The following is a 15,866-nucleotide window of genomic DNA, read 5'->3' as shown; positions in this document are numbered from 1 at the left end:
CAATGTTCATTTGGGAATGAAAATGGGTGATTTCACCGCACATCCTGATGTTATGAATGATCTAATTAAATTAGACAATTCATCGTTTAATAGTGCAGATCAAAGAGAGGATGCAACGAGCTGTGACATGCTTCTTACTGGTTCCTCAGTCACTAATCTGTCATCAAAAGAACTGCAGAGCATTTTATTCATTAAAAGGAAAATCTGGATTTTAGATCATAGGGAGAAACAAATGGATATTAAAAGTCAAAAGAGAGGAAAATAAATGTAAACAAGACTATCATTTGGGTAAGATATTCTAGTAAAAGACACGAATAAAATGTTTATCAATATAAAAACACAAAAAGTGAAAAGCATTGGTCTGATCTCTTTATTGTGATTGTAAACACTTGACAAAAAAACAGTTTAGTCCATAAGGTTCTACTATTGCTTAAAATGACATTAAATCTGAAATGTTGTTTTATTTGTGCAGAAGAAGTATTGGCATTTAAAAGAGAATTAAGTGTAAACTTGATGCTGCCCTTAACTGATTTTATATAATTGCTAAAGTATGTCTTGGCATTTACTCACAACAATATTATTTTCTTTCAAAAATCTAGAAAAATACACTTAAGAAACATTTAGCTAATTACAGTTGTCTTCCCAAAGTGGCTAAAGAACATTAAAGCAGTTCAGGTATGCTCAGTGAGATCAGATAAACCACAGGTACAGAAAACACCATGTTCTTCCATGTCACAACAAAACATAGAACGCATTGTACTCTTTCCAATTGGTCCTGGTTGTTCGACTTTGATTGCAATTTAAACTTCATTATCAAATAAGCCAATTAGTCTAATATCTTTAAGGCACATCTATACTAGTTGAATGTATACACCCTGTTTGCATGATTAAAGTGTCCAATTATGATCTTATACAAAATATCAGTACAATTAAATAGAAAGAAAAAAACATGGACAACAAAGACAATGTCTCAGGCGCACACTAAAGGTCTCTTGCTAACAACATACAGTGTTCTGCTAAGGAGGTAGAGGAACTCAGAAATCAGAAGAGAGACTCAAATCTATCAAAACAAGGACATCTTGGTTTATGTGGCACCTACAAGCTAGTTTGCTAGAAGTTATCTGTACCGTGTTCCTAACAACAGCAGTGCATTTAAAAAAAGAATACATCTAAAAATCGTTTTAAGACACACAGGTAGACAGAGGAACCATTAAGAGCATGTTACTACTCTGGAGTGCAGCGTGGTTCACAGTGATTCAAACATTCAGCTCAGTACAAGGTTGACCCACTTTTAGTGTGATATGTGCGACTCAAGGGGAATGATGAACTGTGGTTACTGGTAGGGTCATAAAAAGATTATTTCCATCGTTTTTTTTATCTAATGTCAACCTTCATTATGGTAGCTGAGGAAAGGCAAACAAATACATATCAGAAAGGTTTTAAACAAACCCCCTGTACCCAAACTGTGATTTCAAATTCTTAAATATAGTCTTCTTCTTGTTCTCTTGTTGTTAAAAATGACTGACCAAAAGCTAGAACAAGAGAGATCAAGGTTGTATTTAACCCACGTTGTCCTTTAAGGTAAAAGCTGAGACACTACAGGCAACCTTTTTTTTTTCTCTTCGTCTTCTTTCAGGCTAGTGAAAAGAAAACATTCAAAATACAAATGTAGGTGTTTATTTGACTAAACTTGCTTCTATAGATTTCTCCTGAATTTACCAAAAGTTAGCATTAGATAATGCCTCGTGGTGGACATTCTTAAACGTAAAATATAAGAAAACTTGTAATTATTTAATATTATGAAAGATTTGCATCCTAAAGTAATGCCTTCTTTTTTTTTAATGGCAGTGTTTTCTGATGTATCGAGTGATACAAAGAGATGACCAACATTCCCTGAGTAAAAGCTCTTAACATGTCCATATATATATATATATATATATATATTATAAATTCGTTTTTACCCTGTTCACCTGTAGTGTCTCCCTCTTAAAGGGATCCTAGCGCCCCACACCCCTGAATAGAGAGGGGGTTTTATAGTGCAGTATGTGCATCAATGAGGGTCCGTGTGGGTTTGTACTGTGCTTGAATGATGGTTTTGTATTGCCATTAGTTTAGAGTTCCCCTCTGAGTCGTGTGTGCAGGTCTTCCTGGTCGACCCTGCCCTCCTGCTGGTGCCAGCGGTGGTGGGCCAGCAGGGCCACGTTCCTGGCAGAGATGGCGCTCATCTCCATGGCGCTGGCTGCCCACTCCACAGAATTCAGGTAGTACAGCCGGTTGTGCAGGATGAAGGGAGGGGTCTTACGTTGCGGCGGGCGGTAAGTAGGATAAGCCAGCCACCTGGTCTCTGACGATGAGTCCCAGGTGATGAACATGTCCTGCAGCTGCTCCTGGGTCAGCGGCTGTGGAGAGAACACCTTCCAGACTTTGGCCACGCTGGCAGGGGGCCGAATGTACCCCTCTGGGATCTGAACAGGGTCAATAGAGCTCAGGCTGTTGATGATGGAGTCCTTTGAGTCCATGGTGAGGATGTCAGACACAGTGAAGTCTGAGGCCTTCTTTGTGCTCCCGAGGAAGGACATGTTCAACCTGCCGTGGATCAGAGTGGAGACAGTCTGGTGGTACCGTCCGGGGTAGTGAGACGGGAGAGGGGGGGAGAAGCCTGAGAAGATGATGTCCGACTTTCCCTGGTGAAGCGGTGTTGCTATAACGACGATATCATAGAGAGAGTGTGCTGAGCCAGATTCTCCAACATAATTTACCTCGTAGAAATTAGTTGTGGTGCCTAAAAATTGGAAACAAAAGTTAAAATGAAATACTTGAGATATTCAAAGTGAACAATCCCTCAGTGGGAGAAAAGTGAATGATAGGATACCTGACTTGGATGGTCGAACTTTGATTGAAATGGAGGTCACTTTGGCAGTGATGAGCTCAGTTCTGCTGATGTAGAGCAGTCCGGAGCACACTCTCTTATTGCCTCCGTCCACTGCCCACAGGCCTGAATCTACGCCTGCTAATGACACTGCCCCTAGGAGACAAAACATACATACAGTACATTATATTTCTATTGAGAGTTCATCATTTACGATTACATATACATATTCCTCTGATCTTCATTCAATTAAAGCCCTAAATTAAGTAAATGTTTTTGTGTTTGCCTGAAATACAAAAACCGTTATCTCTGGGGTAGGAAGATGGCATTTTGTGAAGTGGGCAAGTATTTTGCAAATTGTATGAAAATCCTCCAAACCTTGTATGTAAAGGATTAACATAAACAAACATTTTGCTACAGTAGCTAGGCTATTGTGGAATACCCAATTTAACAGCTGTTTAAATTAAATACATTGAGACATGTGAACCAAATCAAACTATTGCATTAAAAGACATACCCACAATGCCATTCAGGCGGACACTTTGGCCATAGTTGACACGAGTGATGGGTGAGACGACTTCGTTGATAAAGACCTGCGAAAATCCTTCGGCCATCATCGTTTCCTCCAGAGTTTGATTCAGCAGGGTAAGAAAACCATCTCCACCCATGGCATGAAGGAGTTTATCCACACTGGAGAATGAGTAACCATACTGCTGATACTGGTAGATCCTGTAGAAAAAAAAGCAATCACATCATCATCTGCCTTGATAATCCTGGATCTCATGCTAAAAAAGAATGAGATTTAATTATTTTTCCTCCTCACCTCATAAACTTGTCCAAAACGGTCTCCACCCACATATGCATTCGGAGAAAGTTGAACCCGTATCGCCAGAGCATGCGCAAAACATTTACTATATACCAGTCACTCTCTTCAAAAGTGAGCTCCTTTCCATCAAAGATTGCCGCCTTAGAGGGGACATCTTTCCTTGGAGGAATACCTGCAAGAAAATGAAATGAGGGTTCAATTCTGTAAACTAAAATGTACCAGAATAAATTATGGTTTCAGTAATTTGGTGGCGAGTCTTGTTATGTCACCTAATCTTTCAATGAAGTGTTTCATGTGTAGGTTGAGAGGATGGATCACTGCTCCTCCCGTCTCATAATCCTGATCTCCAAACTTCACTGTCGCAAGTCGTCCTCCAACAGTATCAGGTTCAAACACATCGATCTTTACTCCGGGTCCAAACTCCTGCCTCAGGTAAAACGCTGCAGCTGAGCCACCAATGCCCGCTCCCACCACGGCTTTAAAGGGGAAAGGACCACACTTTAATTAATTTATCAGCTGTAATCACTTATTTAAATATACACATTTTCCTTTAATTCTTTCATTATCCTTCTTTATGGCCATTTGATTAGTAAAACTGGTAAATCTGAAGGTCCATGTGCATGTTGAGTGTGTATTTTATTTGACATGCTGCTTTTATTCTTTGAGATACTTAAAATGCACACAGCTAACATACAATATTCTCTCAAGATGCCATGTTTAAAATGCTGCACTACAGCAGCAAATAGTATTATAGATATATGAAAATATATATATTCAAAATAAATAAATAAGACAAATGTTTTATATAGACTAATGTATTTGACCAGTCACTGCAGGATGCCCAGGACAACTAGTCAGCAATTAAAGTGTTGATGGTATTTCTTATCATTGAGTTTGAGATCAGAAAGCAACTTAATTTGCACATATCATGATCTTTATGCACATGATTATTTATTATATTTTTTTATTGATGTGTTTTGTTTTTACATGCACTCTGAGAAAGGCTTACCGATCTTTTGGGGTTGTATCTTCAGCTCTGGGGCTGAGGCTAGACATCTTCTCCCAGTTTGCCAGAGACCCAGAAACAGCAGGGCTCTCAGTGACAGGGTTTGAGAATTCATTGTGGGTATCTAGTTCTATACAGCACCTTGGAGCATCTGTACAGGAGGAATAAAAGTGAGCCATGAATAGTTGATGTTGCTAATAACCTGAACGCAACACCCTCTATCAGTCTGGTCAAACTGGTTACTGTTGTTAAAAGTCACGCAAAGATTAACAAAGACAGGAAATATAAACATCAATTATTATGCAGTGCAGAATAACGTTACGGTGTGTGTTTTATATTTCAAAAATATGTGTAAATAGAAAGCGTTGAAAGCTTTGGACTCACTATGTCACAGGTCGATAACGTTACAGAAGAGCTTGCATCGAAACCAGAAGTAGCGTTTAGACAGTTCTTTCAACGTGACACTTTAAGATAAATTCAAAGCTTGTTAAAACTTGCCAACGGAAAACCGAACTATAACAAAAGCTACTATAAGACAAAAAGTGTCAAAAACTAAAGTTGTTTAACGGTTGAATCATGTCTGAGCGCCCTGAACGTATCCTAATGTTGAAACACACTTCCGGGTAAGTTAACATTAGAGTTTCACAATAAAAGCCATAACATCGAGATATAAACGAATGTGTGTAGTTTCTATCGCAATGGTCTGCAAATAATAGTTGATATAAGGCTTATTGTTTACACAACATTCTATAATTCAGCTTTCAAAAAATAAAAGATTACGTACAATTTGAACGAAATATATAAACTATAATATGCGTACTTGAATCCAGTTGTAAATATAAATTATTTTATTTTCAAATAAAATACAAATTGTAAAAGCTACTGCAAAGTTAAAGAGTCACTTTTGAGGTATGACTTCTTGACTGACCAGACTACCACACAAAACGGAAGAATTGTTTTCCCTAAAACCGGTTGCGGAAGTAAAGCGGAAATGACGCAATCGTCTACCGATCTTGAACCATGCTTGAATGGAGGTGACCTTAACATCAAATTATAGAGTAACGGAACTTGCCTTGGACACCGGGTGTACATCGACTTAGATCTGCGTGCTTTAAGTGCTTAACTGAATCTTACATTTTAGTAAATATTTAGAGTAACGAACAGAGATGGCAGAAGCACATCAGGCTCGCGTGCATGCTGTGGTGGAAGATATGGTCCAAAGCCTTGAGAGGGACCACATCCGTGTAATGCAGGTAGGCGTGTTAACTGTAACAACTTGAACTGTGCATGCAGTGCTTTGTCTGTCTACTATTAAGCACCTGTATAACGCTTTAAATGCGTTTGTTCTCGCTGCAGGGTCGCATGTTCAGGTGCAGTGCAGACTGCTGTGACCGCTCCACTGACTCCATGTCTGTGGTGCATAACTGCATCGAGAGGTGTCACACTCCTATGGCCAAAGCTCAGGCACAGGTCACTTCAGAGCTGGAGAAGTTTCAGGTAAGGGGACATTTAAGTGTGTGATATTTTCAATATAAACGGATGGAAGTATAAACCATGTAAGAACATAAAAGCAGCGGTTTTTTTTTACAAAGAAAGATTCTAAACCAAATCATAAATCACCCCACATGTTGTCCAATTTATAAAAAAGAAAGAAAAGCCCCACCTGGAGAAATATGTCACCTGTCTTTTATAAGTAACTAAACTTTCACCATTTGTTATCAATCATAACAAAAATGTTCCTGCCCAGTTTGAGCCAAAATGCTTCATTGCATTTTCACCTCCAAATCTCTAAACATGCCTACTACTGGGGCTTCTCTATTGCCTGTTTCAAGACTAAACCATTCCTTTTCTTTGCCCCCTTAGGACCGCCTATCCCGATGCACGATGCACTGCAACGATAAGGCGAAGGATCTTTTCGACTCTGGCGCTAAGGAGCCAGCTGTTCGAGCTCTGATGGACAGATGTGTGGGCAGCTGTGTTGACGACCACGTGAACCTGATCCCCAGCATGACCCGGAGAATCAAAGATAATTTGGACTCTATAGAGTAGTGAGGAACAAGATGGGTGGCTATAGTCCATCCTGAAGTCTCAGCCTGGACGCATTACACACAAACACAGGAGCCCAGGGTCAGTTGACCCAGCAAGTTTGACCAGTTACAACCGAAGGATAAATGTCTGGAACACCATAAAGGGTGGAAAGAGGGACTTAAAATGGAGCAAAGACACAGGTCTTGACAGGTGTAAGAGGCTGCGACTTTACATGTTGGTGAAGTTTTAAAACGGCTCACTCTGAGATTTCTTTTTGTACTGTGTAATTAACAAACGGTAACCTATTAGAAGCCGACAGAAAAGAAAGAATGATGCATGTGGTGTGTAAAAAAAATAATATATCAAACAAGTTAAGGATGACAGTTTAAGATATGGAGTATACTCAACAATTAAAATGATCTACATCAGTTTTGAATGTCCTTTACATTCAACCTTCAAGCCCTATTTAATTCCTAAAATATCTCTAGTGTGAGCCCTTTCATCCTTCACTCTTGTTTTTTTTGCATTTTATTGTCGAGTTGTTCTGTAATTTTCTGACCTCATGGTGAAATATGTTTATGAATTAAAAGTACCGTAGATGTAGCTGTTTTGGACCCGCATTACTTCCATTATAACATGAGCTGAGGTTGAACTATTGAATCGAGGCAATAATAAAAGCCAGTAATGCTTTTCTTATATATTTTTAATGATCCATTAACTGTCTCATATATACAAATGGTACAAGAAAGGCAACACTGTAGGTAACTGCAATATAACTTTGTACATGAACAATTCAAGAAGCAATAAACACAATGTAAATATAATGCAAACCCCACAACCCATTTAGTTAGTTAGGGGAAAAATCATGGGATAGCACCAAAGTCAGGGGGGCAGTTTTCATTGGCTGTCAAGAACTGTATACATATTTTCTTTTGAAAAAATAAATCATACAAATGAAGTAAAAAATAAATAAAACACCTTTAACTTTGAACTCAATGACAGTTACTATACACGCAGGTCAAAATGACCACAATTAGTTAATCAGTACAAGTCAGTTCTACAGGTTTTCAAAAACAGCATGAGGTAAAATATATCAAACATTTCCCAACCAATAGTGACCTAATCAAAATGATACAGTAACATATCTTTAAAGTTTTTTGTCATTGATCGGTCATCCAAGTAAAAACTCTAGATAAGGCCAACACACACAAACACATTAAAAAGAATAAAGGATTAAGTCTGAATTTGTATCAATGCAGGTTTACATTTGGTACGTATGTAATATCAGTGGGCTTTGCAACTCTACGTTTATAACTTTAATTCAATGTTTTATAATAATTGGAATATGGCAGTCAATGTTATTTACAAAGTACAAGGACACTTTTTATTGTATATAATCTGAGAGTGATGAGGATGTTTTCTCCAGTTTACAGAAAAGAGGGTCGGCCTTCTTATCTGAAAGCCTTAACAGAAGTGGCTCGGGTTTTTAAATGTATAATGTATTTTTTAAACTTACGCACATAAAGCGTTTTGTTTTGAATTAGAAATGCAGATACCTTTCAAATTTAAGACTGAGGGAGATGGACCCCCAGTGGTCAGAAAGAGACAAAAACAAAGGCTTAAATTCCTGATTTTACTGCATCTATCAGTTACTTTGGAAACAAATGTGTAGTCATCACATGCCCTTAATTTGACCGGTCATCTTGTAGTGCAGGTATGACCTTAAATCTCTAGCAGCTGATAATCTCTAGCATATGATAACCAACAGCAGCCGTTGAAGAGAGGCTGTGTCAGACTTTAATTAACTTTTTTTTTTACAGGCTTTAAGTGTTGGTTAATATATTGTACAGTATATTTTCCTAAAATGTGGAAACATTCACAAGTCAAATGAAATAACTTGTTTACAACACTGTTGGCATACATGGTCTGTTCTTGATTCAAATCAGTACAAACGACAGGTGAGTTTTCGAGTGCAGTGCCACAACTATGAACACAATCGATTTACAAATTGGTCCATACGAGCAACACGTGAAACATCCCACACACGTCAGTAAAGGTCTAGTTTCACCCTCCGGAGATTTCCCCTCATGATGTTCCCAAATTGTAGGATGATAATGCCCCTACATGGATAAATTAAGGGGGTTCCATTAAGATGAGTGATTTGGGGGTAGTCTGTCATCCCAGTGCACTCAGTTCATGGCAGAGGTCCAAAGTTTGAAGCTGCTCTGAATACAAAGATGGCCTGACACCTCCTGGCCACTATCTCCATAACACTGGAAACCCCATGTATGTGAAGCAAACTCTCAATGTGCCTAAACACTGAAAACACGGATGGGAAAAATGTACCCCATACATCTCACTGTGTAACACAAGCATGCAGATGGTATGTCCAATGACAGCTGATGGAAAATGTGGCAGTGGATTGTACGTACAAGCAGGTGTCAGGGTCTCAGCGTTCCCAAAGGGATAGTTGCAAGTTAATGGCGGCTGAACGTGCATCAGGTCACGATGCGGGTAGAGCTTTCCTGTTCTGAGGAGTCTGGACGTGGGTCAGAATGAGGCGATGTATACAGGAAGTTACAGCACACGTAGAGGGGGAATGTCAACAACCGGCTGTCCAGGTTCATCACCACATACTCCTGAGATATTGAAGGGAAAGGAAGATTATTTAGCACTGAGCATCTAATACAAGCTAATGAATGACACAAAGGATCCATCTACATCTGCAGGTTAATAGTCCTCACTGACCTGGTCTTTCTCAAGCGTGAGGAGCTGGTATCCTGTTGAGCGACTGCACACCAACTTTCCACGGCTATCGAAGGAGGCAAGACGCAACCTAAACAAATGAAGATTGTGGTATTTTAAATTTGTGGACTAGACATTTTGGACAACACACTTATAGCGTCTCATGCTGTGAGTAAGATAAGAAGATTGATACCACTCACTTAATGTCTGTAAGCCTTAAAGAACGGTCACCATTAGATGGCTAATGTAGCTTAGCATAAAGACTGCAAACATTAGGGGAGTCTGTTGAGGTCTAAGGATAATATCATTTTCCAAAATGTCAAACTGTTACTGTAAGAGTTTCAATACACTACTATCACTTCCAAATCATCTGTACACATGTTGCCGTGTTCCAACAAGTAAGGCATGCTTCTCTTGCAATTTCAGTAACTAGGATCTGAATACAATTATGAGGTAATTAATAATAACATTTGCTCAAAAATGATACCTTAGATTTGTATAAAATCATAATCTCAGTTAGAGCTGTACTCATCATTTAGATAAATATTCCCCACCTGAATGCCAGATGCCTTCGAGCCTGCAGACTCACAGCGCCCCCACATGGCTGACTCAGAGTGTTTCTTTTGAAGACTATGAAGCGGTTTGTGTAGGTCACCAGCAGATCAAAACCAAAGTTAAAGCCTGTCCAGCGCCAGCAGTACTGAGGAGAAGAAAATGTATGTTTGATTTAAGAATAAACAAATATATATTGAACAGGGGCAAAAGGTTATGTATCAGAAATGTTCCAACTCACATCTCCATCTTTAGTGAGTTTCCTGCCACACCTCATGCTGCTCAGCTCAAACTCATCTTTGTTTGCTTCCTGGGGACTGATGACAGACAGGAGGTTTTTTTCAACTTGCTCGAATGCATACAGTTCTCATGGCTATATACACATGTTGCAGCAGCTGAAAATGACAGGTTACATTACAAGTGTTCAGTCTCAGGTTCTCACCCATTATCATTGTCAAATTCTGTCCGGAGCATAGCGAACCACTGGTTTTTGTACACTGACGTTAGCCAATCTGGAAAAGAACATTTTAACAGTGCATTAACATATGGAAAAAGACAATTCCTACAGGATTTGCATGTTTGTCAATCATAGTCTTTATACCGCTTAGTATGAAATGAGACAGCTTAAGCGATTGAATTAAGTACAAAGATGAAAATAAAACATTTGTCTACACAACTAAGCTTTATTTCCTAATCAGTCAAATAACAAGAAAGCACATGAAGACTAAAATTAAATCAACTCAAACCATTCGATGGCTTTCATACTAGATCAAATTAAGTCAGACGGAGCAATATCTTACCAGGGGGCAAAATATTGTCTCTCTCCAGGATGCGTGCAGATGCGAGATCATTGATGATGTACTGAAGACGGACATATTTGAACACTGAACAAAAAGATTCACCCTCTTCTGTGTTCAGGAAGGGCTCTTGCTCACATAGGTCTGTAAAACAAAGACGAGACATAGCGTCAACAATCTGTGTGTGGATACCAACGAAAAAGTTCCACACGAATGTCGCTCTTTTGTAAGATGTGGACTTCTGTACCTGTCCTGCGTTTGCAAAGCCAGGCGTCAGCGTCAGCCAGAAGCTGCTTGATCGGGCCGTCCCAGGATGGATTGAGCTGCAGAAACATCCACTGCAGAGAGAGAAAATATGAACACAGCTCTTAGAAGCAGGTCTGATGCTGTAGTGAGTTTATTTGGAGTTATACTTGTTTTTATGTACCTTTTTCAGAGCAGTGTACACATCCATCTCTACCTGCATAACAAACAGGTCCGAGGACTGGATCAGCTGCTCCATTATCTCTGCCCTGTAAATGCAAACACACATGTTTCGTACACTCATTTTTACATCATGGTTGGAAAAATAATAACGAAGCCATTCGATCGTCCTCAATTAGGCACAGACAATCTTTACTTTAAAGGTGGGGTAGGTCATTTTGGAGAAACCAGCTCGAGTGCGCTAGAATTTGAAAATACACAATCGGAGAAAATCTGCCACTTCCTTACAGAGCCCCGCCTCCAACACACACGAACGCGCACATGACCAATGAGGGCACTAGATAAGTTTGTGCACAGATGGAAGGCTGACAGGCAGGTAGGCCATCCAGTTATTTTAGCTGGGCCGGCTAGAGTTATTGGTCGTGCTTTTTACATTACTACGGCTTCCACAGATGAATCTTTGTATGGATTTTTTGTCAAAGCACTTCAGATGTTCATTGCTATCGGGATGTTAAGAGCATTCCATGCAATATAACAAAAAGTGTATCTCGAGCCGGTTTCTCAAACTTACCTACCCCTACCTTTAACTAAGCAGAACAAATTCAATCCAACACAACATTTGATTTGATACCTTCATTATCAAACCAGTTAAATGACACCTAAAGAAAGGATAGATGATGTGAAAACTAAAGAACTGTGAGCTGAGAAAACACACCCAAGTTCTTTCATCAGGTCGACATTTTGGTGGGTCATCAGGTTGTTTAGAAGCCACTCAAGACACCTGTAGAAAGGTATACAGTGTGATATCAGTACACATAAAATATAGTTTAACCAATTAAACACTGATTTAAAATATTTAAAATCTGACTTTTTCATGACTAAGTCCAAGCCATAGATGCTGGCACAAGCATAGAAGCCACACACAGTTTTGGCACTGATGTTTTCCTTCATGGTCTCGCCACACTGCTGGATCAAGCCATCCTGTAGACAACAGCAAACCACGAGACTTGATCAGATTTTGTATCATATGACCGCATGTACAAAACCAATCAATCATGATGGTAATTTTGCGTTTCTTTTAATTCAATGTACTGACCAGCTGTAGCATACAAGCAGCGGCGAGAATACTGACAACTCTGCTGGGCTTGATAAGAACATCGTCCCGGTACAACGATCCAAACACGACTTGTAGAGCTGAACACACACAAAACAGTAAAGTTGTATCAGTAAAACAGATAAACACAAATGACAGCAGCTCTAGGTGACTGAGGTTTTTTACCTTCAGTGTCGATGTTCTGATCAGGGATCTCCAAGTTGATTTCCATCATGTTGGACTCTTTCCAAGAACCACTGAACATGCTGGAGAAATATCCTGACTGCAAATTGCAAAAAAGTAGGGAGAGAAACAAGAAAAAGATAATGTATTAAAAGACAGTGAAAGAAAACATGCATTGAAGGATATATTAGTCATCGTCTTTCTGGTGTTGTATTGATGTTTTTACCTGGCACAGATACACTTTGTGGAGGTTCCACTCCTGTCCCAGAGCACAGATGCGAATGTCGCTGTTTTCTCCATTCAGAAACAAAGTCTGATAAATGTAACGGGATGTGCTTTTCAATTTCTTCCTGCTCGAGTTTGGAAAATAAACAAACAATCAGAGGAGAGACTAAAACAAATGTAAGACAGATTTTGTTGACTTAAAGATATCTAGACAGATATATATTTGTCTTTAACCAGCCTTGCCTGCGAGGTGTATCTAAAATGGAATCGTCCTCCTCTTGTTCACTGTCACAGTCACACTGGGCATTTCGTTTCCTCTTCTTACAATCACACCCATGCTTGTGGCTGGTACTTATTCCCTCAGCAGCCTCCTCTTGTCCCGGAGACGGGGCCTGGAACCTACTGCTCAGACTCCCCATCACTACACTGGGAAAGAAGTAGCACAAACATAACACTCATCACAAAAAGGAAGTCAGATGTACTGTTTCTTGACATCAACAGAAATTCATAAATCAATATAATATCAAAATCATTAGAGCAGATACCATTAGGGACTTTGGCTTTCTGCAGGAACACGATTGTTTTGGTGGAGTTTTCTTGTTCCTTGTCTTTATGGTTTTAACAAACAAAATCTAAATTATTTCTTAAAATGTAACTTTTTCTAACAATAGTTGGAAAATGTTTTGTTGTTATATTTTGTATTAAAAAGGTATTAATACAGTGTATTATTCCTACTGATTTTATCTGATTAAATTAAGTATCTACTTACTTTTCCAAAAGTGCTATACAAATGAAATGTATGAGTATTCATTAAAAAGGCTTTACCTAGGTTAGATAAATGTTCAAGATTACAGTACTTGACATTAAAACAAATGTTTGCCCAGTTAGTGTCGGGCTGTCATACCAAGCTGATTGAAAGAAAATCTTCCCAAAAAGGCATAGAAATGTGCATGTGTGTTTGAGTCCAAAACAAATCAACACTGGATTTAAGTTTCAGTAGCTACCCTACACACAGGTCTGCTGCACAGGCTTCTGCAGCATATGCACACCAGATGTCAAATATGTGTACTTAAAACAACGACTTACCTAGTTTACCGGATGGTCAGCAGCGGGCAGGCTGAGAGAGAGGTGTTGGGTAACTAAAGACAGGCAAAAACCGGCTGATTATCCCGGGTTGGAGCAGGTTAAAAAAGAGCTAACCTCCGAGCTAGCTTAGCTGCAGTATTCACAAACAAGGGCAGGGAAATAACAGCGTTGCTTCTGACAAGCTAACACTCCACACAAGCCTTCAGATCGCAAAACTCTCCTCGGTTTCAGTTACATGTTTCTGGATTAGAGGAACTGTAAACCCAGAGACAGGAGATGATGATGTGTTCCTGCCCTGAAAATATGTGGCTGCTTTTGTTGTTCTTCTTCTCTCGCTGGTTAATGGTAGTATTCTACGTCACAGGTGTCTGGGCTGCTCAACGTCGCCACCTATTGTGAGACGAAGGGATTACATAAACATGAAACGTCTTAAATTGTTTTACACTTAACCCTGTAAGGCCCCAGGTTGTTATTTTACAACATCACTTCAAGTTTAAGCAATCCTAAAAAAGTCAGTACATTTTTAATGATTACATTTACATAGTCAAAAAGTACTTTTGTTCAGCCTCACAATGCTATTGGGTAGTACATGTGTGTGTAGGTCCTGCCCTCTGGCCACACTCACAACTTCCGAATCTTCAAACAAGCAAAAAACATGTACATATTTAGTTATTGTGGAACACATTCATCAATTTGATTTTGAGCAGCTTATGTCTTTGTTGCAATGTGACATACCTGGGTCAGTGTGGTAGTCAAAATAGCATGTGCACCTTACATTGCCCTTCCATATGTTCACATTATAGAAATAAAACACTAATATAAATGTAATGTCTTTGATAATTCACTAAAACTAAGTTCTAAATGTGTCCTCTGTTAAGATTTTTGAATTAAGACAAGAATTGAATAAATTAATACATTATTAGCAGTATGAAATTATATTTTAAACTCTACTTGTATCTTATCAGTTAATTAGTTACAAAAATACATTTAACTCTTCTTTGCTTCTGGCAGAAACAACTATTTCTGAAATGTTTTAGGTCACTTGGATGTATCCATTTTAGTATGATAATTAGCCTATTATCATTAGCCAGACAGTATTGTGTGACTCGTTGAACTGGTTTACCTGCATGTATGGGTGTAGGTATTCCTTTGATTGTGATAATAGGCTAAGCTAGGCAGTATTGTGTTGGCTTGTTGCCATCGGGACACCTGGAAGGGTGGTGGTGCATGCATTCCTTTTAGTATGATAATAGGCTAAGTAAAAACAATTAAGGCCCTTGTACTTAATTTGAGCATTTTAATCTACAGATTATTTTTGAACATTAATCTTTCACTAAATTAAAGATAATCAATTTGAGATGATGAATAAAGCATTGACTGCCATTTTTGCATGAACACTTACTTTGATTATCAAAATAGTCTGCGTTTGTGTTTACCGTTTACTGTTTAAACGCAATTTTGTCTTTATATATTTATTTGAACAAGGACATATAAAATATAAATCTCAGAAAAGAGAAGAGATGATTGAACATCAAAACTGCTCTACATAAATACTATTTTACTTAGATACAAATCATATCTAAGTAGAAGTATACAAATATTAGCCTCATAATATACTCAACTTGCAAAAAGTAAAAGGACTCATTATGCAGATTGGCCAATTTTTTTAATAATTGTCTACACTTATATACAGGTAGGTATGATATACTGTTAATTACTTCAATGTTTCACCTGATAAAGGTGGGAAACATTTTAAGTAGCTATGTATATACGGCTGGGTAGCTTATTGTATTATAATTTAACAAAATATATTGGTTGGTTTATATTTTGTACCCTATTCATATTCTCAATCTGCAAAGTATAAACTATCACATAATTTCAGTACAATATTTTTGCAACTTGTAAAAGAGTAGAGGTACAAAATAGCACAACATGAAAATACTTAAGTAAAGTAAAAATAATAAACTGATATAATTTAACACAGTTTACAAATGCGACCTGTGTTCGTGCGCACGCATCCAGTGACGTGTAAG

At 38.5% G+C, this 15,866-nt stretch overlaps 3 protein-coding genes across 3 annotated transcripts; 1 reads left to right on the top strand and 2 right to left on the bottom strand.

Moving 5' to 3' along the window:
• Positions 1-356: 356 nt before the first annotated feature.
• On the bottom strand, positions 357-5,351 carry pcyox1 (prenylcysteine oxidase 1). The gene is made up of 7 exons (XM_079659848.1): positions 5,086-5,351; positions 4,705-4,852; positions 3,965-4,171; positions 3,693-3,867; positions 3,387-3,598; positions 2,873-3,025; positions 357-2,782 (listed from the first exon to the last, which is right to left on the bottom strand). The coding sequence occupies exons 2-7, from the start codon at positions 4,814-4,816 to the stop codon at positions 2,112-2,114; spliced, it is 1,530 nt and encodes a 509-aa protein (XP_079515974.1). The 5' UTR covers positions 4,817-4,852; positions 5,086-5,351; the 3' UTR covers positions 357-2,111.
• Positions 5,352-5,681: 330 nt separating this feature from the next.
• On the top strand, positions 5,682-7,332 carry fam136a (family with sequence similarity 136 member A). Its single transcript, XM_079659850.1, has 3 exons — positions 5,682-5,954; positions 6,058-6,198; positions 6,565-7,332. The coding sequence occupies exons 1-3, from the start codon at positions 5,868-5,870 to the stop codon at positions 6,748-6,750; spliced, it is 414 nt and encodes a 137-aa protein (XP_079515976.1). The 5' UTR covers positions 5,682-5,867; the 3' UTR covers positions 6,751-7,332.
• Positions 7,087-14,212, bottom strand: gmcl1 (germ cell-less, spermatogenesis associated). The gene is made up of 15 exons (XM_079659849.1): positions 13,834-14,212; positions 12,991-13,173; positions 12,749-12,872; positions 12,526-12,622; positions 12,343-12,440; positions 12,115-12,227; positions 11,962-12,027; positions 11,251-11,335; positions 11,071-11,161; positions 10,827-10,967; positions 10,469-10,538; positions 10,268-10,343; positions 10,029-10,174; positions 9,478-9,565; positions 7,087-9,368 (listed from the first exon to the last, which is right to left on the bottom strand). Exons 2-15 carry the CDS (start codon positions 13,164-13,166, stop codon positions 9,228-9,230), a joined length of 1,512 nt encoding a protein of 503 aa, XP_079515975.1. The 5' UTR covers positions 13,167-13,173; positions 13,834-14,212; the 3' UTR covers positions 7,087-9,227.
• Positions 14,213-15,866: the final 1,654 nt, after the last annotated feature.

Source organism: Notothenia rossii, assembly GCF_949606895.1.
Source record: "Notothenia rossii genome assembly, chromosome: 11".
In the NCBI taxonomy this organism is placed as follows: Eukaryota; Metazoa; Chordata; class Actinopteri; order Perciformes; family Nototheniidae; genus Notothenia; species Notothenia rossii.
This window is presented reverse-complemented; position numbering and strand designations above follow the sequence as displayed.

Bases quoted from the DNA above. Each gene is read 5' to 3' on its own strand.
- gmcl1 (XM_079659849.1), bottom strand. From the start codon at position 13,166: ATGGGGAGTCTGAGCAGTAGGTTCCAGGCCCCGTCTCCGGGACAAGAG. The intron at 10,968-11,070 runs GTACAGAAGTCC...TTTGTTTTACAG, and splicing joins GCTTTGCAAACGCAGGACAG to ACCTATGTGAGCAAGAGCCC. The intron at 9,369-9,477 runs GTCAGTGAGGAC...TCAATATCTCAG, and splicing joins TCACGCTTGAGAAAGACCAG to GAGTATGTGGTGATGAACCT.
- pcyox1 (XM_079659848.1), bottom strand. From the start codon at position 4,816: ATGAATTCTCAAACCCTGTCACTGAGAGCCCTGCTGTTTCTGGGTCTC. The intron at 3,868-3,964 runs GTGACATAACAA...ATTTTCTTGCAG, and splicing joins ACACTTCATTGAAAGATTAG to GTATTCCTCCAAGGAAAGAT. The intron at 3,599-3,692 runs GTGAGGAGGAAA...TTTTTTCTACAG, and splicing joins GTTTTGGACAAGTTTATGAG to GATCTACCAGTATCAGCAGT.
- fam136a (XM_079659850.1), top strand. From the start codon at position 5,868: ATGGCAGAAGCACATCAGGCTCGCGTGCATGCTGTGGTGGAAGATATG. The intron at 5,955-6,057 runs GTAGGCGTGTTA...TTCTCGCTGCAG, and splicing joins ACCACATCCGTGTAATGCAG to GGTCGCATGTTCAGGTGCAG. The intron at 6,199-6,564 runs GTAAGGGGACAT...TTGCCCCCTTAG, and splicing joins CAGAGCTGGAGAAGTTTCAG to GACCGCCTATCCCGATGCAC.